The sequence below is a fragment of the Mauremys mutica genome, chromosome 8 (genome assembly GCF_020497125.1).
Source record: "Mauremys mutica isolate MM-2020 ecotype Southern chromosome 8, ASM2049712v1, whole genome shotgun sequence".
Taxonomy (NCBI): Eukaryota; Metazoa; Chordata; order Testudines; family Geoemydidae; genus Mauremys; species Mauremys mutica.
Genome location: NC_059079.1, coordinates 24,273,999 through 24,296,966, shown reverse-complemented (window position 1 = coordinate 24,296,966; position 22,968 = coordinate 24,273,999). Strand labels below are relative to the sequence as shown.

The 22,968-nt window shown below is 42.8% G+C and overlaps 1 protein-coding gene across 1 annotated transcript in view; it reads right to left on the bottom strand.

Moving 5' to 3' along the window:
- AK5 (adenylate kinase 5) overlaps nt 1-22,968 on the bottom strand; it is a 168,733-nt gene that overhangs the window by 22,891 nt on the left and 122,874 nt on the right. Inside the window, exons 9-12 of the mRNA XM_045026032.1 lie at nt 19,194-19,236; nt 18,256-18,300; nt 5,532-5,695; nt 3,316-3,432 (exon numbers count right to left, since the gene is read on the bottom strand). Coding sequence (XP_044881967.1) covers nt 3,316-3,432; nt 5,532-5,695; nt 18,256-18,300; nt 19,194-19,236 — 369 coding nt within the window. The remainder of the gene's footprint in view (nt 1-3,315; nt 3,433-5,531; nt 5,696-18,255; nt 18,301-19,193; nt 19,237-22,968) is intronic.

The following is a 22,968-nucleotide window of genomic DNA, read 5'->3' as shown; positions in this document are numbered from 1 at the left end:
CATGGCACATACTGTTCAGGCCATGGCCGGCTCCAGACCCCAGCGCGCCAAGCGCGCGCTTGGGGCGGCATTTTGCTGGCAGGGCAGCAGGCAGGTCCAGCGGACCTTCCACAGTCATGCCTGCGGGAGGTCCACCGGAGCCGCGGGTCCAGCAGACCTCCCGCAGGCATGACTGCGGACGGTTCGCTGGTCCCGCGGCTCCGGTGCACCTTCCGCAGGCATGACTTTTGGGGCGGCCAAATTCCTAGAGCCGCCCCTGGTTCAGGCCATTCTGGCTTGTACCTCAAGCAATAGGCACAAAGAGTGGGCAGCAGGTTAGGAGCCTCCAGGGCTGTCTAAGTTACACTGAGGGCCATTCCAGCCCCAGCAGCAGCCCAAAGCCACCTTTCTTCCCCCTTGACCTGGGCTGTGTCTCTTGGAGACCCAGTACAGAATCTGATCTTCTGTCTCTAGCTGTCATCTCTCACCACTCAGATGAATCCTTCAGATGTCCCTCCTGTAGCAGTGCTATGCAGCAGGTGGCCTCTGAGCATGGCCTTCCTTAACTTCCTCTAACACCATCTGGGTGTTAGCTCTCCAAAACTGTCAGTGAGGTGTAGGATGACCACCCGTCCCTAATTGGGCATTTGTACATTTCAAGTCCCGGTCCAAATGACACCAGGTCAGCATTTGTCCCAGATTCCCTGTGGTGCCACTCCATGCCTGCCCAAGGCGGCATCAGTATCCTCCTGGTAGGGGGGCTGAGGAGGGCCATAGTCCCCTCTTGCCATGAGAGCGAGGCCCCACCCCATTTCCCCTCTTCCCCCCTGAGGCCCCACTCCTGGCCGGGCCAGAAGCTGGGCAGTAGTAAGAGCCACCCAGGGAGTCTGGGCTGCTGTGGGGAGCATTGGACCTTCCACCTGCCCTGGGTGGCACAGACATGGGTGGGGGCAGGGACATGGGCTGGGGGCTGTTCTTAGACAACTCGGCACCCAACCCAGGGCAGGTGGAGGGTCAGAGGCTCCCCACAGCAGCCTGGGCTCCCTGGGCGGCTATTACCACTGCCTGGGTCTGGCTTGGCCAGGGGGGCAGGGCCTCCAGATGAAGACGGGGGGCGGGGCAGGGCCATGGAGGGAGAGTGGAGCTCCTGCATCCTTCCTGTTTTAACATTTTGAAATGGTGGTCACCCTAGTGAGGTGTGAATTAAATGGTGGTCAGATATGAGAGTGGAACTCACTCAGTTAGGCCACTGAAGGCTCTTCATCAGGTAACTGGACTCTGGCTCTGCATTCTGCACATTAAGAGGGCTGAGGTTTGAAGTGGGACCTTGGTGATCTGTTGGCAGCTCAACACTACCAGGCAGCTCCCCTTTGGGCAAGTCTGTAGGAGCTGTGCTAAGCTTGTCTCAGCTGGAAGTTGCCCTTGGCAGCTTTTACACTCAGCTGTGCTGATCAGTGCCATGGGGCGTTAATTGGACTATTCAGTGTTAAAAACTTCCATAAAGTATTTTGAGTTTTCACAGCTGCGTGGGACATCAACAAGTCTAGGGGGTGCAGCGTTCTGGCCTCTGATAACTGAGGTTTTCTGGGTCTGTGAATCAATATTTCAATTTAAGGAATCGTGATTATTACCTCTGTCTTTCTCCAATAGAACTTTGATGTGCTAGAGATGGCTCTTGGGAACTTTTATTAAAATTTTGCCACCAAACTGAAGGGATGGCTTTCCTGCCTTTGATGGAGTCAACCCCTCCCACTATTACCGCCAGAGAACTTTACCTCTTGGGATTCTGCTGAAGATTTAAAAAAAAAAAAAATCTAAACAAGCAGGCTTTAGAATGAATCTGATTGCACCTCATGTCAGTCTGTTCTAAGTATCTTCCAGGGTAGGATATGTCCCCCATCTCCTCCCACACCATTTCAAGTTACACAGATCAAACACAGCTGAACTATCAATGTACTGAGTAGAAGCCTGAGCCTGAAAACCTTTGCTCAGCTGAATGTTCCTTACTTACACTACTCATTACTCTGTTTGCATGAGAAAGAACTACTCATTTGAGTAAGGGTTTTCATATTGAGATCCTATTTCAGATATAGTCACTTCCAATAAGTGCAATCACTATACGTTTATTTGTCCAGTGGTGCTGCCCCTGCCCCTTCCCCCTTGGATACAGAGTTTCTCCAGTCCTGCTCCCCCACTCTGCAAAGACATGCAAATACATGTGGTGTTTATCAGAGGCAGAGAGGGAACATTTCTGTGGGAGTCCCTTTGTTAAATTGGTACACGCTATTGGAAAGAGACATGGGAGAATTACTTAATTTTGTGCACAGGGAGGCACTAATGGACCAAAAATGAATCTGTGACCTGGCCAACTTTATTGCTAATTATCTTGACTGGGTGTTGAAGCCATTTCCCCACCTCCTGTGGCTTTTGTGACTCTTTTGTAGTGAACAGAATCTATATAAAGCAACTAAAGGTCCATTGATAACTCAATAAGTCTTTGCAACATTTTAAATGAGTTACAAGAGAATGTGTAGAGTGAAGGTGCAATATAATGGAATACATAATTATTATTTTCCTCCAGGATATAAACTAATCAGCCACTCCTGTTTTGCTTTTTCATTGTACTAGTGAGCTTGTGCAAATTCAATCCAGGCACTTATTTAGAGAGAATGGAATATTTTCTGCAGGCTGAGAAATCAATAACTGAGACTTCTCTGTAGATCTTTGTGTGTAGTGAAAAAATCAATAGCTTCCTTAATCTTTGTAAACTACCATACAAAAACTTGCAAAATGCTCTTTTATGAGTATTTCAGCATGCTACCTACTACAGTAATTTGGCCTGTGCTTTGCTCAGGCACAATGGTTGCAGGCACTGAGAGCTCTGACTCAACTTAAAGAGAGAGCTTAATAATGCATCTAACAGTGCTTGAAATTCTGTTATGCCACATTGCCTTTTGATGACAGATGCAGTAGCAGCACAAGCAAACTGAAGGTGTAGCTATAATGAGAAAAGTGACTCTCAAAATGGCAATATCTTACTAAACAGAATTGCTCTCGTCTGTATTTAATGTAACTTAAATGGCTAAAATCAATTTTTATTCCTTCTGTCACTGCAGAGACCATATACTTGAGGGAGTAAGCTGGATTCACTGTATTGCTGGCGTTCCAGATCCCCAGTGATCAGTAGCAACTCTCTATTCTCTTAGCCAACAAGTTGGAACAGTGGCTTATAAAGAGTCATATCTGTCAAAACTAGGGACCTGAGTAGCTAATTTGTGTGTCAGATGCAAGTTGCATTTTAATATCAGCAATAATGGTAAATAACTAGATGTTCACCTTGCATTCAAATTCTTCTCCTTGTTTCACGTCCCAGGGATACCCATCAATCAGAAATCCCTTTGTGTCTCCTAAACTGGCAATCATGGCTTCCTTCAGTAGCGCCAAAACAATATCCTGTATTGATGAAAAATAATTCTTGGTTACTAATAAATATTGCTTTAAAGGGCTCAGTTTTTACACATGGACTTTAATCTTATGTCTTCAGGAACTACCATAACTCTGCTTTGCTTCGAGAAGGTCCTTTGAAAGCTAGCTTTTTTTTTCTCTAGCTGCCCAGGAAGAGGGTAGTTTTCTATAGGGGAGGAATAGCTGTCCCTCAGGAACAGCTATGTCACACAAACCCAGAACTAGGGTGAGAACAAACCTGTTCTGGATTTTCCAGGATCTTTCCTGTTGTGATGCGCTGTTGTTGTGGAACATATCTGAGTCTCAAAATCTATTTGGGGACTGTGACAGACTGACACTATCCTGTAATAGCCTGAACAAACCTTATGGAATTAAGATAAACTTTACTGAAGTAAGTTAAACAGTACTGAATTAATACATTTGGAGTACATTGTATTAAAATGCAGTTGTGTATGTGTTACTATGGCACCCTATCCACCTTCTCAAGTTGGGAGGGGGATGCTAATGTAATTCCTCCATTATCAGCCCTTTGACACACACCCCTCCCCCAAGGGAGTTGAAACCAGATTCTCCAGGAACCAACAAGCAAAGTTTTTTGGATAACTAGCCTGGTTTTAAACTGGCTGATGGCCTTCCTCCTGATCCTGCAAATGGACAGGAGCCCTAGTCCATGAGGACCCCAGTTATTAGCATAGGGTTGAAAGGACTGGACCTACTGAGGTCCCATAAAACTGGGTGCTTGTTCTGAGCTGAAGCTGTGATGAATTGGTAACCACAAAGAATACCCTTGGTTGGGGAGCGGAAGAACTGCTCGTGTCAGAATCCATTTTAGGGTTAATTCTGGTAAGCTTATTAGCATCTGTGTTGGTTCTTTTATTGTTTTTAATATGTTTTCTCTGTAGTGTTTTTACCTTAAGAATAAAGCAGGCTTGCATAGGAAGTACTGTGTGGTAACTTATAACTGTAGCAATTACACCTAACCATCTCTGATGAGAAAGCAAGTAGGTGTTGGTGGGCAACCTGACTGTGATGGAAAGAACACAATGAAGGCAGGAAGCGGTGCAGCCTGGAAATACCTCAGTCAGAAGGGAAAAAGACACTGGTCCCCATCCAGAAAGGCAACAACTGAGGAGCTGGAAACCTGAGAGTGCCCTTGCTCGATCACTGAGGGGAAATACGGGTGCAGTTGCCCTGAACTGTGTGGACCATGAAACTTTATGACATTATAATGACACTTCACAATCTGATTGTATTTTGACACAGCATCACATTGTGTCAATGCAATGTCATGGTATCTTGCTGTAAATGACAAGAGAATTTGCCTCACCAGACAAACTGGGGAAGATAATAACACTAAGCTAGACCCAGTACTCCTTTTAATTTCCTATGGGCGGCATTTCTTGATGCCTTTTATTAACACACACATCTCTTGATCTAACTGTACTTGCTGCACATCATATTGTCCATGATTCTGTCCTGAACCCTTTATGCTGCTCAGATGCTGTAAAGTGGGGGGGACCTCTCCCGCCCCTCCACCCTGCATCTGGAAATTATTGTAGTTCAGAGGGATTTCCTGGCCAGAGACTGAAATAACAGCCCCTACACCTCTTCACATTCCCCATCAGTTAGCACTCAGCTATTCTGGGCTGCCAGCCAGTTCCTTAGGGAGCCATTGCAGTTAGTGTAAATTAAAAGAACTGCTAGGGATGCTCCAATTTACACTGAAGGCCATGCCAGCTCTGGGACCAGCCCAGAATCTGGAAGCTGTAAAAGTGGCATAAAGTTCCCTATGCTGCTACTTCTGTGTTCCATCTCTTGCAAGGTGTAGCATGCAATCTGGCACGTTCTGTTTAATAATTAATCTACCATAGGGAATTTATGGGTATGGTGTGAGAAGGGATAACTACGTCACCAGGATACAAAAGAAAGAGAAATGCCACGTATCTGGGAATTAGGGATCCGCTCTACCAAGCTGTAGGCTTACTTCCCCTCAGGTGGGAATACATACCAGTGCTGCTTTCCTATTTCCACACTTTTTGAGGGACATCCCTTGCCCCCTTTATTTTGCAAATGAAACTACAGCTTACTCCAGGCACCAGTTCGCCACATTCCATGATGTCTTTGATCAGTTTGCTCCTCTCTGATGATGATGTTAATTCACGTCGGAGGAGGTCACCAGTGGACAGATGTGTAAATCCATATTTCTGTGCTAATTGTTCACACTGGGTTCCTTTGCCAGAGCCAGGGCCACCTTCGTGAGGGGGAAAAAAAATCTAGAGTTAGAAACAGAAATTGCAGGGAGCTGAACAATTGGCCTTTTTATTAATCACTGCAGTTGGGAAAATGTAATGGAAATAACAGGACTTCTTGTACTGACTGGGCGTTCAAGTACATAGTTAGCTAGTTAAAGCATTCTGTGCAGAAACTGCCTGGTAACATACTATCATTAAGTAACACTGCTGAGAAGAGAGCAAGCCCCTTGATTGAGGATTTTAGCTCTTAAAATAAGTTGTTCCTTTTTCTCTTCATTATGTGGTAACTATTTGGGGAACAGAAATCAATGTAACTTTCAGTGCCATTAACAAATTCTCCTTTCACACTGGTGTACCAGTGGAGGCCCTTGGAATAAGCAATGTAACTTAATGGCAGTAAATTACCAGGCAGATACTGCATAGAATTTCTTAGCTAATTAACTGTGACCTGAAGGCCCACCCACTACAAGAATTGATGGTATTTTCTTGTACAGAGATGCACCAATAGGTAGCAGAAGATTTTGCTCGCCCCTTCCCGAGGGCGAGCCAGTTTCTTTGGTGGTTTGTCCATTCCAGTGGCTGACCGATTAATCTGGAAGCTTTGTTCATTCTCCTCAGTGCTGGGAGATACTGGTTTGTTCTCCAGATGCAAATCATGAGAGTTTAAAGAAAGCCAGAAATAAATTGTGTTTTGTGGTCTGTCTTTTGATTTTTGAACTCTCCCTGCCCATCGCTGATGTGTGAGTGACAATTAGTACTGTCCACTCCCAGATTTACTGGGAAGGTGACTTGCTCCTGCTGCAGCAGTTTTCATTCCCACATCAACCAGACCCCTGCCCAGCACTTAATTCCCAGCTTCCCCCTTCCCCTCAGCCTCACCACTGCTCCTTCCCTGGCTGGGCATTGCAGGGAAGGAGGAGGAGCTGATGAACTGGGGCTGTTGCTCACAGGAGAGGAAGGCTGCTGGCCTCTTCCTGCTCCTTCCTCCCCCTCTCTTTCTGTGAGAAACTGAGAATAGCTTTGGGAGCTGAGGGTGTGGGGAGGGAGCTCTTTCTGCAGTAACTTTGATTGCTTGTTCTACCTTAGGAGGCAGGGCAGGGGACAGAGGGGGATTTCCCCCGGGCAGATCTCAAGTTTGTTAGAGCACTGGAGCCTCTCAGGCCATCAGGAGAAGGGCTCCAGCCCAGCCAAAATCCCATCACGCATGGAAAAACTGTGAGAGTTGGCCACCAGAGTGCAGTGCCAGCCTTGGGGCACCAGGACTTTAGCCCTTGGAGTCAGTCTCACTAGACACTCCAGCCTTAAAACAGTTTTCATCCCTGCCTGGGGAAATCCCTATCTGAGCAGTTGGCTCCCCCAGGATGTGCCTCCTGGGAAAGAGCAGCCAATCAGGGCTGCTGCAGGAGGTAGGCAGCGCTCCCCCACCCCATCCTTTCAGGAGCTGAGAGACATTTGTGGGTTGGCAAGGTGAGGAGAGGGAGCAGGCACTGCCATTGTCACGAGAGGGGAGGAAAGAGGAAGAAGCAGAAAGGGACGAGTGGCTCAGGACAGCTCTGCTTCCCCCTTCCCACCTGTGAATAATGGGTCAGTCTGCTCCTCCCTCACCTCTCCATCCCTGCAACGCTAGCCTGAGAAGGGGGCGATGGGACATTGGGAGCTGCATCCCACCAGCCTGGGAAGGGGGTGAGGGGATGAAGAACCCCTAGAGCTGCCCCTCCCTGGTCTGGGCGGTGGGTGAAAAACGGCTGGAGCTGAAGGAGGAGCAGAGGTGTGTTCGCTGGGGGTAGGGGCCTATATGAGGCTAGGAAGGGAGCAGAATTGATGTGCGTGTGTGTGTGTGGGGGGGGGGAGCGGGTAGGATGAATTTAATTGCCAGCCTGTGGGATGGGCAGATATGGGTCTGGGGTGGCAGAATTGCTCAATTAGTATATTTGGGTTTGGGGAGAAGCTGGAAACTCAGCAGCACCATTACCAGGCAACATTTTATACAAGCCTGTGTAACTGGAGCTCAGCTGGGACTTCCTGGGTGAGAGAGCACCAGCAGTAGGCACCAAAAAATCGTCTTACTCTGTACATTTGGGAGAGCTAGTAACCCCGTCATTGTTGCACATGGGGGCAAGGGAGAGTTCAAAAATCAAGACAGCCCAAAACCACAGTCTAATCGTTAAAAGTAAACCTCATGATTTGGGTGTCTGACTCACGATTTTTGAATGTTTGAGGTTGGCAATCAACACTGTCAACTCTAATATCCAAATACTATGCATACTACTCCACTATATGACTGTGGAGTCCAAGTTTCATCCATTTTTCTTTCTTGATTGCTTTAGTGAATAAATATGGGCTGACACACTCATGAATTTAGCCATCAATCCCCTTCAGGCGCAAAAATATCCATGTTCCAGGCCTTTACATTGAGTTGTAAGAAAATGCTGCCCCAAACAGATATCGTTCAGTGGCGTTACAGTGGTGTAACTGAGAACAGAAATTAGGCCATAATATAACAGTGAAAAAAGAATGCATGTGTCTTGTATAAACGCAGTGCCTTTTATTACAGAGTCGCAATGAACACTGTTAACATACAACCAAAGAATCAGGCGCTGCATCTTCACTGGGAATGTTTTTGGGGAAAGGGTTAGTCTTTGGGATAACCTCATTTTCTTCCCTTTAGAAAGATAGGCATCTGGATGCCTTGTGTGAGGTGGCAGTGTGCAGGCCCAGAGGCAGAAATGTAAGCATCTAGGAAATTTTTACTGCAAAAACTTAGGTGCTGAGTGAGTCTAGGCACATACAGGATTAGGCAGCTCATAGGTGTTGACTCTATGGGTGCTCTGGGCAAGGCCATCCCTAGCCATTTTGGTGCCATATGCAGCATCCCCCCCACAAGGGGGTGCTGTGTGGGGCCCCGGGCCTCTGTGGTGGGGGGCTGGCCCCAGGCCTCCGCAGGGAGAGGGTTGGGGGAGGCGGTTTCCCCATTTCCCCCCAGCCCACTCTGCTCTGCTCCCCTGGCTGTGATCAGCTGAACCTGCGGAGGTGGCAGGTAAACAAACCGGCCTGGCCTGCCAGGGGCTTTCCCTGCACAAGCGGCAGAACAAGTTTGGGAACCACTGGTCTAAATCAAACTACAAGACCATCCTTCCAGCTATGTGTATGCAATCAGTAAAGATAATACAGGGGAAATCATTATTAGGCTAGAGACACTTAGATTTCTTTAAAACATTGTTAATCACAAACAGGAACATTTTCTCTGGCTCTCCTAGCTAGCTGATGTTCTATTTATCCATTACCCATCTGTGTTGGAAATGAGAATCTCCTTTAGTGAGAGAGCAGATTCACACTGATCAAAATAGAAAATGAATATTCTTAATGGATGGTGCAGCTCAGGACTGATGCTAATAAAACCTTAAGCCATCTCAGTGTTTAGTAAGGAATCATCTGGCTATCAATGCACTTTGAAGCATCAGTGTGTCTGTGTTGCATCTGCCACTACACTAACCTTTTGTGTATTCAAGCTTTTAATTTTTTATAAAATAAATGGTACTATATGTTTATGTATATATTAGGGCTGTCGATTAATTGCAGTTAACTTATGTGATTAACTAAAAAATGAATTGTGATTAAAAAAATTAACCACGATTAATCACACTGTTAAAAAACAGAATACCAATTGAAATTTATAAAATATTTTTGGATGTTTTTCTACATTTTCATATATATTGATTTCTATTACAACACAGAATATAAAGTGTACAGTGCTCACTTTATATTATTTTTTATTACAAATATTTGCACTGTAAAAATGGTAAACAAAAGAAATAGTATTTTTCAATTCACGTCATACAAGTACTGTAGTGCAATCTCTTATCCTGAAAGTATAACTTACAAATGTAGTTTTTTTGTTACATTGTTTGGTTTTGAGTGCAATTACATAAAACTTTAGAGCCTACAAGTCCACTTGGTCCCACTTCTTGTTCAGCCAATCGCTAAGAGAAACAAGTTTGTTTACATTTACGGGAGACAATGCTGCCCGCTTCTTATTTACAATGTCACCTGAAAATAAGAACAGACGTTCACATGGCACTTTTGTAGCCGGCGTTGCAAGGTATTTACGTGCCAGGTATGCTAAACATTTATATGTCCCTTCATGCTTTGGCCCCCATTCCAGAGGTCCCCATTCCATGCTTTCATGCTGATGATGCTCGTTAAAAAAATAATGTGCTCATTAAATTTGTGACTGAACTCCTTGGGAAGAATTGTATGTCTCCTGTTCTGTTTTACCCACATTCTGTCATATGTTTCATGTTATAGTAGTCTTGGATGATATCCCAGCATGTTTGTTTTAAGAACACTTTCACAGCAGATTTGACAAAATGCAAAGAAGGTACCAATGTGAGATTCCTCAAAATAGCTACAGCACTCAACCCCAGGTTTAAAAATCTGAAGTGCCTTCCAAAATCTGAGAGGGATGAGATGTGGAACATGCTTTCAGAAGTCTTAAAAGAGCAACACTCTGATGCAGAAACTCAGGGCCGCCTGAGATTCTGAGCGGGGCGGGGCTCAGGGGCTCCGGCGGAGACACGGCGCTTGATGCGCTGAGGCTCCAGGAGAGGGGCAGAGGCGGGAGCCTCCGCTGTTCTCTTGGGGGCCCCTGCGGAGCCCGGGGCCCGGGGCAAATTGCCCCCTTTGTCCCCCCCCTCTGGGCGGCCCTGCAGAAACTACAGAACCTGAACCACCAAAAAAAAAAATCAACCTTCTGCTGGTGGCATCTGACTCGGATGATGAAAATGAACATGTGTCAGTTCGTTTTGCTTTGGATTGTTATCGAGCAGAACCTGTCACCAGCATGGACGCGTGTCCCCTGGAATGGTGGTTGAAGCATGAAGGGACATATGAATCTTTAGCAAATCTGGCACGTAAATATCTTGCGACACCAGCTACAACAGTGCCATGTGAATACCTGTTCTCACTTTCAGGTGACATTGTAAACAAGATGCGGGCCACATTATCTCCTGCAAATTGTAACCAAACTTGTTTGTCTGAGCGATTGGCTGAAGTAGGACTGAATGGGCTTGTAGGCTATGAAGTTTTACATTGTTTTATTTTTGAATGCAGTTATTTTTTGTGCATAATTCTACATGTGTAAGTTCAACTTTCATGATAAAGAGATTGCACTATAGTACTTGTATTAGGTGAATTGAAAAATGCTATTTCTTTTGTTTTTTACATTGCAAATATTTTTAATGAAAAATAAATATAAAGTAAGCACGGTACACTTTGTATTCTGTGTTGTAATTGAAATCAATATATCCGAAAATGTAGAAAACATCCAAAAATATTTAAATAAATGGTATTCTATTATTAGCAGCGTGATTAATTGTGATTTTTTCTTTTAATCACTTGACAGCCCCCCCACACACTGAAATAAAGCCATTGCATCTCTCTGTAAGGTTAATCTTGGGAACAAACATTCTGTGCTCTATCGGGTGTGTGATACAAACAGTGTCTGTAAATGGAGTCAGACTCCTGTAATGTAGTATACCAGAGCCTCTTAGAGAGAAAGTAATGCATCAGTAAGTGAGATATCTTAAGGACACTTCAGTGTTGCAAACTCTTATGACTTTATTGAGAGTTTCATGATATGTGATATTTTATTTAAAGTTCCAGCTCTTGGAGTCAAGTGAGTGTGCGAATCTTGGCTTTCATCTATTTTACTAGCCCTTCCATTGTGGAGAAAAGCTTGAAAATGTGGCCTGAGTGTATCCTAAAGGCTCAGAAACCAAAATGCAAGTTAAAAAAATGTTGTTAAATTCCAGAACTTTTAAGCCACTCGCTGAAATCCTGTGTATTAAAGATCATCTTGGTTGAAAACAGAAAATAATCTTCATGTGCTTTCTGGAAAAGCTAAAGGGATATCCAGTGCTTAATCAGGATGATTGTAGGAGAGTAGTTCCCATGGACACTGCAGAAAGCAACAACCATCATCTTCTAGTTCTGGCACTTGGAATGGTTTTAGGTATGGCTACTTGGACAGAGTGCTTGCTGTAGCATCCTGGTCACTGAAGTTGCCACAGCACCAAGATGGCTATGGGCTGAATTGCAGCTAATCAGTCTGTTGGTAGTGGAGATTACTGACAGTTGGTCATAACTGCTGGGCTAATGAGACTCAGTAACTGGGAGGACATCTCACTGGGAGGAACATGAAGTAGAGGGAAAGCGCTGAAGGTAAGCTGGGTTGAGGAGAGTAGATGTGTGACAGGCTCCTCCTGTGGTACACCTGTGCTATGTTCTGCTCTGTTTGGACACAGAGGATTAAAGGTACATGTAGTGGGAAAAAGTGTGTGTGTGTGTGAGAGAGAGAGAGAGAGACCATGAAAACAGGTAGCTGAAGGACTACTTAGCCCTGTTGATCTGATCTGTCAGAAACTAAGGAATTAAAATCCTGAAATATCTGGTATGAATAAAATCTTGCTATTTAGCATTTTCAACACTTTACCATATTATTTTTCTTTGGTAAATGTTGCCAGTACAGCCAAGGCCAATGGGTGCAGCTGAACCATGCTCAGAATGCCTTAAGTGTAAGTGGGACCAACTATTTCCAGTACCAATCAGAAAGCTTCTTGAGCCACTTCTGGTTCTGTTTATGCTTGTAGTTAAACTGTCTTCAGCCCTGCATTCATTGTAGGCACCGATTGTCACAGACGGGTCAATTTGATAGGATCATTTAAATGGCCAACCCTACCACACATTAGTCCTGATATAGTTATTTAATATAAACTATTAAGCAACTGTCAGAGGGAAGGGCTATGCCAGATATGGGGGAAATGCCAACAAAACAGCATATTCATCTTTAATCTCATTTTAGATCCAGTTTGCCCACAAACACACGTTTAAAATTCTGCTAGCAAGGGAACTAATTAATCTTTAGATACAGCTGAGTGCCTAGCATCTGATCCAGGCTCTAATAAAGCCAATGGACATATATTCTCATTGATTAGAGTGGGGATTGTCTCAGTCACCTATTGTATCAAATTCTGGAAGAAGGTGAGGATGTCTGGTGCATGTGCCCACGAAGCCAGTATGAGTGCTGTTTTTCTTAGATGTGGTGTTAGGCTATCAAGTAAGTGAAATTGGTTAAAAGCTATCCACTAGATATTCATTGTTCAAAGACTGTGAGGGTGCTCACTACTGTATGCAGCTGAGATATAGTCAATTTGAGACATTGGCAGTTATTACAAAAATGTAAAATACTAGCATCCAAAAAAACTCATGTTTCGCTAATTTCTTTGGTTATATCTAATTTCATGATTGTCTCTTCAGCTTGTATTTCTAATTTCAATGAATTGATCTTGTCATAGTCTATTACCCTGCTGTTATGTCTCTCATTTTTCCTTTCTGATTCTACATCTTTGGTTTGGTTGTCTGGATAAAACATTGATGTCGTTGTCTAATTAATTTGACTTGACTGCATTTCCAATTAATTCCTACTCTAACCCACATGTAAATCTTTGCTAATCAGTCCATGTTTTCATTCCCTTACTAGAGACGTTTGAGAGAAATTAGATTTTAGTGATTTTTTTAATCTCATAAACAGTGTCTCAACTTGTCAGCTACAGCAGATGTGCATATTTATTTCAATTATTACGTAAATGATTAAAACACTATTTTTTTTAAAGTCCTTCTTACAAGTGGCTTGGTTTCCTGTCTCTCTTGAGACAGGAATACAATAGCATGGCAAGTCCAGATTTCTTCATTGAAGGCGATTGGGGTAGTAGGAGTCCTTCTGTCCTCCTCACTGGGAAGAGCAGAATTTTCGCATATGCTGTTACAGCTTCTAGTTCCTTTACAATGCTTTTAAGGGCTCAGTTGAACTCCCTGTGAAGTCATTCTAAAGACTCCCATTGTCTTCAGCAGGGATTGGACTGAGCTGTTAGGCTGTGATCCTGCAAACACTCACACAGTGACTCTTCCCTGTGTAAGTAGTGATATTGACCTCAGCTGCACTACTCTTGTGAGTGTTTGTAGAACTGAGCCCTCTGTGCATTACTCCAAGGAAATAAATAACAGTAGCCAGAGTTTCTTTGTCTGCAAAGACCAGATATTGTCTTTGAGAAACATCCACTGTGCCCATGAAAGAAGTACTCCTACAGGCAGCCAAGGCAGTTTAAATATCAATACTCCGAGGAAGACAAATAGGACCTATATATTGGAATTTTCTTCTATGACAACATGATGGCATCACAAGAAGATCACTTACAAATCTCATAGAATAATGCTGTCAAGGCTACACAAACTCTTCACTTCTGTTACACTGGCACAAAGCAGCATAGGTTGCCAGACATAAGAAATGAGGTGCATAATGGTGATTGCATGGGGAAACTTGAATGGTGCCTGCCTGGTCCTTGATTCTCTAAAAAGCAATTTACTGAAAAATATACTTTTAAAAAAAGAGGATCATGTCTTGTGATTTGGCCAACAGAATAGCAAACAGTGGTAATATCTAGAAAAACGTGTCCTTCACCTGCCTGTCTGAACTAAGCCAGCAACTTCTTAGTGGGCTATACCCACAACTTGGTGATCAGCAGTATTGAGCCTATTTAAGTAGATTAGTTTCCTGTTTCATTACATCTTTCTTTTCGCTTCTCTTTAAAAAATGGCACAGGATATGTCAGACAAAAGCTATGCCTTATGAAATCATGCTGGTGAGTGACTTTTTTTCAAATTGACGGGTTTTTCCCAGATGTATTGCAATCCCTATCCTTAGTCTCTAGGATCTGTGATAAACTATATTTACTGATCTGTACTTTTCTCTCAGTTATGCATCTCTTTTTCAGCCTGTCTATCTAGATACTTAACCTCATCGTGTTAGAATCTGGTGCCTTTCTTAAACATTATGCTTACTTGTGTTTTCCTCTAATTTTTGAGCTTCATGGAAAGGAAATTTTGAATTCATCTAGCCAAGTACAATACCTGATTCTAAGAGCTAGGCTGATACAATAAGGCAAAAGAAACATATCATGTGCCTGTGTGTCTCCTGGAAAAACAGCTATAATTTCAGATGTTGAATATTTTAAATAAACTCCTTGCAAATGAGAGAGAGGTCAAGAATTATTCATAAAACAACCAACTAAAGAATAAATGTGAGAAAAACATTATCTGAGTGTGGACAGCTCACAAACATAAAATTTCTTAAATTTGTTACAGATTACTTCACAGTTCCTTGTTTTATACAAACCCACGTATGACTTCTCAATGAAATGAGAGAGAGGAGAGAGAGAGAAAAAGTGTAGCTGTAACTGTATAATATAGGATTGCAGTTTTTCAAAAAGTATGAAGCAAAACATTGTGCATTTTCCCTTTATGAAAGTTCTGGATTACCATAGCAACGGTGTAATAGTCCAACCTCACTTTTTCAAAGGTTTTTATATACATACAGGTTAGTGATGAGCTGTGTCTATTCATATTTAATACAAAAATGGGGCTTAAAAAACCTGTAGTACAGAAATGTGGTGTTCTGATCTTTGCAAAACTTTAATTTTCATGGTTTTATTTCAAATTTCATGGTTTTAATTTACAAGACTTAATATGCAAATGGAAAGGTTACTTACCTGTGCATTAAGAACCAGGTTATGGTCTCAAGGAGGGGTAGGATCCTTGATTTATGGAAACAAATTAGACAAACCTTTGAGGTAACCTGACTGGTACAGTGTACAAAAACAATCTGTGGACAGGAGGGTGAAATCCCATAATGATCACTAGATGTACTTTAACAGAGCTACACAACAAACTTCGTGATTTCAAGTCCAGCAGGTCATCAACAATGCCTGAGTGGACATTCCATAGGAGTTATTGATCTATGAGCATGCCTGACCTGGAAATGCTTCCATTTCTGCAGGTAGGTTTTCTTCATGGCAGGTTTCCTACTGCCCAGAAGTACTGTCTTAACCTTGGGGGAATAGTCCAATTCTATGCCCAAGAACCATTGAGGATCCAAGATCTGAGATACAGAAATGTTGGGCTGTGGTGCCCAAGTTTTGGGTTAGGAGATCCATTATCAGAGTGGCATTCACAGGGAAAAGCAAAGCAGGTTTGAGAGCCAGACTTGTCATGGCCAACAAGGAGCTATGAAAATTTCTACCACTTGTTCCTATTTAGAACCCTAAGGATCATGTGTCAGAGGATAGGCACAGAGGAGGGTGTAATGTCAGGTGACTAAGAGGGTATCCCCATTGAGTTGTGACTCTACCATAAGCACAAGTGTCTGCAGTTTCCATTGGATAGTTTTGCAAAGAAATGCACCTTTGGGAGGCTGAGCTATGTGCTAAAGCTTCAGTGCTGACAGGTGGGATGGTACCAGGGAGGGATCCCTCTCAGTGCTCCTGAGGAGGAAGAATCTGGTTCCTCTGTGATCAAGAGGTCCTCATGAGAAAGGAACCTAATCGGTACCATGGAGCCTGGGCAGTGTTCCACCATGACTGGGGATGGTACGGAGGTGCAGTCCTTGTGCTCTGTAGGTATGTGAGCTGAGGAGAAAGGTACTGGGGACTGCTGAGGTACAGTCATTATGGTTACAACCTGAAGAGAAGGATTCTGAGGTCAATATAGGGTTCTTAGAGGAGTCCCTTAGAGTTCTTTTTGTGTCTGGAGGGCTCATCTTCCAGTAACAACTTCAGTGCTAACAGCTGTGATTTTCTAAGAGATCCCTTGGTATGGGATGAAATGGGCTTTGTCTTGATGGGTACTGGGGCTCACACAAGCCTCAACAGTACCCATACTGGGATGCAAGGTCTCCCTAAATTCTGGCCATGGAGATGACTTCCCTTCTTATAGGAGTCCCTCTCGGTAATGTGGACTCTTTCTTGGAATATTTGATTCCAGAGCTGCCCCACAATCTTTAACTGAGGCTGAAGGCATTGGAATGACCTGAGTGGCTGAGGCGGATGTACAGGGTGCGCTCTATGAGAAGGCGCTTCTGTCTACCCTGAGGTGCAAGGGTCTGGACAGATCTGCTTTTTAAAGCTTGTTCAGACCTTGCATTTGGATTGTATGTGGGACTCTGAGGCAGCTGGAATGTCTGTTGCTGAGGGAGAAAGACCTGTGGCTCATCTGACAAGGCTGGAAGCCTGGAATGCTTGGCATAACCTGTTCCATTGAGGGAACAGCCAAAGGCAGAAGGCCCTGACTGCAGAAAGAAGAGTTCAAGTGAGGGGGACCCTTTGGAAAGCACAAAGTGTGCTAATGAAAAGTAACATAAAGAACACAAAGAAGGAACTGCAAAGCTAGCAGCAGACACTGTTATGAACTGTCTTGAGCCAAGGGCAGCTGAGCAGGAACTGGAGTGAAAGCAGGTTCACATCTCCCTATATAACCTTGCACCAGAGCACAAGGACGTATGGTGCACAGGTCTGAACCCTCAGACACTGCTAGCTAAAATTTCCAATCACAAGTGCGCAGGTGCATGCACGTCCTATGGTGGAGCAACCAGAGGGACTAACAATCATCTGCATACCGGAATTTGGTTATTGTTGCCAATATTACTTTAGTTCTGGCACAGAGATGAGAAAGGTTGAAGAGGTTTCTATCAATCCGATATTGAATGCTAGTGACCTGTGGTAGACGGTCTTAGGTTAATGTTTTCATAGCTGCTAAGAAAATGGAGAAAAGGGTGGGTGCCAGTACACAGCCTTGTTTTACACCAGTTCAGATGACAAAGGACTCACAGGTAGAACCACTACACAGAATGGAGGCAGTCAGGACCGGCTCCAGGCACCAGCGCAGAAAGCAGATGCTTGGGGCGGCCAATGGAAAGGGGCGGCACATCTGGGTTTTCGGTGGCAATTCGGTGGTGGGTCCCTCTTTCCCTCTCGGAGGGAAGGACTGGCTGCTGAATTGCCGCTGAAGAATGAAGCGGCGCGGTAGAGCTGCCGCCGAAGTGCCGCTGATCGTGGCTTTATCTCCCCCCCACCCCGCCGCTGCTTAGGGAGCAAAAAAGCTGGAGCCAGTCCTGGAGGCAGTCAGCTGGTTGTGGAGGAGTCTTACAATGGTGATAAATTTGCTTGTGCAGCCAAACTTTGTCATGATTTTCCACAGAGCCTCATGGTTGACAGAGTCAAAGGCTTTGGTCAGATCGATAAAGGCCATATACAGCTCCTGGTGGTGTTCTTGACATTTTTCCTGGATCTGCCTGGCTGTGAAAATCATGTCGGTGGTGCCTTGTGTTGGTCTGAAGCCACACTGGGACTCTGAAAGTACTTCCTTTGCAAGAGGGAGCAGGCGATTCAGTAAGATTCTGGCAAGGATTTTCCCAGCAAAGGAGAGGAGGGCAATGCCTCAATAGTTGCCACAGTCGGCTCTGTCTCCCTTTTTGAAAATGATGATGATGTCAGCATTACGTAAGTCAGCGGGGATTCCTTCGGTGTGCCAGATTTTGAGGAGCACCAAGTGAAGCTTGTCAGTCAGTGTTTCTCCCCACACTTTCAGTCTTTCATTAACATTAACAATCAAAACTGTATGACCCATTGTTAACAGCTGCAACTGGAACAGTTATATTAAGGCTCTTACTTACCAACTACAAAAATGATGTTAGATTTCCTTAAATCTTCTGTAAAATCTAAATAAAAATAAAATCTTTGTTTTACTGGCAGCAACTACTGATTTTAATCTTCTGTTCTTTCTATACACCGTTATATAACACATAGCAAGGTTTTCAAGGTAACTTTTTGATTTAATGTAGCTTTTGTTTTCTACTAGAATGTTCTTTATTCTGAAATGAACTGTTATTCACAAGCTCACTTATGTCCCAGTTTTGTAGCTGTCACTGCAGAAGTGATAAAAATATATCTTACATGGAAACAATGACAGCCCTTTCATATGCACACCCTAGCAAAAAAAAGGCAAAATCATAATAATTAAAAAGAATCAAACTGCTCTTGAGATCAGAATAATATGCATCATGAGCCACTATGTTTCTTTTCTTTTTTTTGCTTTTATTCTAAAAGTATAATTTGATTAAAGTTCATATATAACAATTTCCATATCCTTTTAGGTTTTTGCATTCAGTGCTCCACATTAAAGGAAATTTAATCTTAAATTCAGCCAGACTAAAAGCAACTCACCTCTGACTTGCACATTTCTAATTATGGGATATCACTAGCTGAAGGTGTTCATTAACCCTCAGGCTGCTCTTAGAATCCTGCCAAGTCACACCTTACATCAGCCCTTAATAACTGTTTGCCAAATTCTGAACGCTGTTTTTGGCTTAATAGTAAGACTTCTGAATAAGTCTGGGTCCAATGGGTTGAATGGGAATTGAAGTAACTCTCCGACATACTTTCACACAATCAAATGTGCTTTCCACCAGAATCTGAAATGCATACCTCTTTAAAAAAAAAAAAAAAGAATCTGGATGCAATATAATATACTTATCATGTACTTGATTATACTAAAGGGGGAACTAAAAGTATCATAATGAATACATTAGTCTATACTTAAGAAGAAACTCACCGCCAGCGTTCTCATATCCAGAAAAATTTGATGGGTCATCTACCTGTTAATTAAGGAATTGACATTTTTTAAATTGTTATTGCATAATTTGTGTGTTCTTCATGTACCTGTGGATATTAAAACTAACCATGTGAAAGATGATTTTGCGATTTTTGTGCCTATTCAAATATACAGTAACAATGGCTACAAAGGAACACTATTCATGTAGCTTTATTTCTCCCTGCAGAGCATGCATACAGGAAATCCAAGGTAGCTCACGTTGATTGATATTGGCCCATGCAGTAATTGCTGCAAAGACTGGCCTATTATAGTGTTAAGTCACATAGTGGCTAAGTATTTCAGAGGCTGCTAGTATGCATACTAAATAGCTTCCCACAGTAAATGGTGGACGTGTTTCCAGGTCAACCATGTGATAAGTAACAATAGAGTGAGTTGTAGTGTGCAAAGTACGTGTTAGAAAGATGAAATTAACATATTGCCCCTCGCAACATATTGCACTAACTCTCAGGTAAACTGGAGTTCAGGACTTGAACTATGACCCTCTCTCCTGAGATAGTAGGAACTGAGCATGCTTTGATGGCACCATGAGGGAGAAGAAAGCTACCTTGCATGACTCTGCAATGACCTCTCTTGCCCATTTGGGAGTTGTTTGGGCTCTCAGGAGAAGTCTCCTCTGCCAAAATGGTCAGATGAAGATGAAGTTTGGCAAGTGTGTGTGTTTTTTGTAAAATATGTGGTTTGTATATGTAGCGGAAACAAGTTCCAAGGTTCTCTGGCAGACTCACTAGACCCAGCCAGGTAAAAAGTTGTCCTTAGCTATAGTCCTCAGTTCTGGAGCATGTTACATCCATTTTATGCCAACTTGTGGTAAACCCTCTGGCTGCATGTTCTCAACTCCTGACTAGAGCTGGTCAGGAAACTATTTTTCCAACAAACCATAATAGGAGAGCACTTCCTGTAACCCGGGAGAGTGACGTGACTGTGACTGACCCCTGTATGTCGGGGCATGGAGCAACAAAGAAGGACAGCTTTGTGCTTTCTCTTCCACAGCCCGCACATGTCAGTCACAACTGCTTCCATAGAACGCAGGGTCAGAAAAGATGATGCATACCCTGAACCCAACAAAGATAAGGATGTGAGTGGTAAGGAAATGCCTGGGGGAAAAGGACAGCTAGGGGAGCTTCTGCAAGGATGGTTATGCAAACTGCCTCTGAACCTTCCTGGCCACAATAAAGGCTCTTATGTTCAAAGATATAATGTGGATTTGGAGTGGTTTTGTCTTTGGTCTGAATCTGTTGACCTTCAGGACAAACTGCAAGTGCTGCTGAAGCAGCAAATGTTGTTAGAGGAGAATGTATGGGGGAAGTGAGGAGTGTGGTTAACTACTTATTTTGCACTGCCTGGTTATTTAATAATATTCTGTGTCATGGGGCTACTGTTCCTTATTTGATTTATAGTATTTTTAAGTGTTCAACATAGGCACCTTACAATCAGGAAAGATTTGGACAAATTGGACAAAGTCCAGAGAAGAGCAACAAAAATGATTAAAGGTCTAGAAAACATGACCTATCAGGGAAGGTTGGCAAAAAATTGGGTTTGTTTAGTCTGGAGAAGAGGGGAGACATAACAGTTTTCAAGTACATAAAAGGTTGTTACAAGGAGGAGGGAGAAGAATTATTCTTCTTAACCTCTGAGGATATGACAAGAAGCAATGGGCTTAAATTGCAGCAAGGGTGGGTTAGGTTGGGTATTAGGAAAAACTTCCCAACTGTCAGGGTGGTTAAGCACTGGAATAACTTGCCTAGGGAGGTTGTGGAATCTCTATCACTGGAGATTTTTAAGAGCAGGTTAGACAAACACCTGTCAGGGGTAGTTTAGATAATAGTTCTGCCATGAGTGCAGGTGACTGGACTAGATGACTTCTCGAGGTCCATTCCAGACCTATGACTCTGAGTCTATGTTCAGATAGGCACCCCTATGTTCTATACATCTCAATATATAAAATAAAAGATGTGCATAAGCTAAGTTACTTAGAACTAATGCATTTAGATCAGCAGCATTTTAATGTATTCTGTAAAATACCTCAGTTGGTTTAAAAACTATTCAATGTACATGTGGTATCAGCATATTTTATATTATAGGAAAGATAGTATGCAATTCTAGTTAAAGGTGGGCTGTACAGTATCAGTATGTGGGTATAAGACTTTACTTTTGACTTTTATTTTAGTACTTTAAAATAAATAGCATTGCTACAGTAGTATGGCTAATTGAATAGAATGAGTGAAGTGAACAGCAGTGGGAGAATATATTGTGTAAACTGTTGGCTGTTCATATTGGCAAGTGTCCTACATACATGTGCAGGTTTCTGATTGTATTTCAGGAGTCATCACTGAAATACAAGTATTCTTGATTAGACTGAAGTTCCAAAAAATTGATTATAGTTCCTTTTCATTTCTTGATTTATAGTAATGACCATGCTAGTATTCTGCCGCAGTGGGGTTGGCATTTTAAAAAACAAAAAAAATAGTGGCCTCAATCATGTTATGATGATACCAAAATTTTAGGATAAAGGAGAGGATCACAACAGCAAGTGTTTGAAGAATAACTTGGTTGAATCTGCCCATGCTCCACACTGATATCTTCATCTAGTATGACTTTTTTTGAGAGAATAACATAATCAACCTTCCAGCTCTGAAGAAGATAGGCATAAAATATTAAGGGCCCGGTTTTTAGAAGTAGCCTCTCATTTTGCACTGGTAGGTTTGAATGCAAATAATTGCAGGAAAAATTATTTGTAGCAGAAAAATTGTGGGTGCAAAATGGAAGGCTAAGTTTAGGTCTCTTTTTAAAAAAAAAAATCAAACTCTTAGGGAATGTCTGCACTGCTAAAAAAAAGTGTGTTCTTAACTCAGATCAAAACAGTAGTAAGTACATGGTCAACTTGGCTTTTTTAATTCAGTTTGGCAGCTCAAGTTCAACCACAGACTCTCCTATTGGCTTGAACTCAAGCTGCTAACATGCATTAAAAGCTGAGTTGCCAGTGTCTTTGCTGCTATTTTAACCAGAGTTATCTGATGTAGATTAGCTAACCAAAATTAAGAACAGTCCCCCATCCCACCTCCCTTTTTTTTGCATACCTTTAGTCACAAGTTTACCTACCATTCGAATGAAAAAGAAGTTACTGCCATCCTTTCACATAATCGGCTCTGTTTGCTCTCCCCCAATTCCTCAAATGAAATTACATTAAACAGACTGGGACCCTTGCAGGCTGGTGGGATCAGTTGTTGAGACAGTGAAGGAAAGTTTAAGTCAATTGGAGCTATAATTTTTTGCACTGGAAGTTCCTTATATTGTAAATACATCCCAGGAGGCAGTAGTGAAGCTAAATGAACTTCTCAGTTTCCTGTTTGGCAGGCAATATCTCTTTTAGGATTAGTTATATGCCAGAAAAGATCAATATTTGTGAGTCTTCAGTCCTGGTTCAGGAAAGGAATAAGTGGCATTTATATTCATTAAAATTCAAAAGTCGATAAATAACACACACCAGGAATCATTGATCAAAAACCATCTCCTCAAAAATATTTACTTGTACTCTTATCTGCATATATGCTGATTTTCCCGTGTAGAATTATGCCCATTTTCACTAGACTTTCTTTTATTTTTAAATTTTACCCACAGGATTTCCCTAATGAGACAACATTAGGGATTGTGAGACTGCAATTTGGATTTACAGTCATCCTATGAAAATGTCTCTCATAGCATTAATTCATACTGA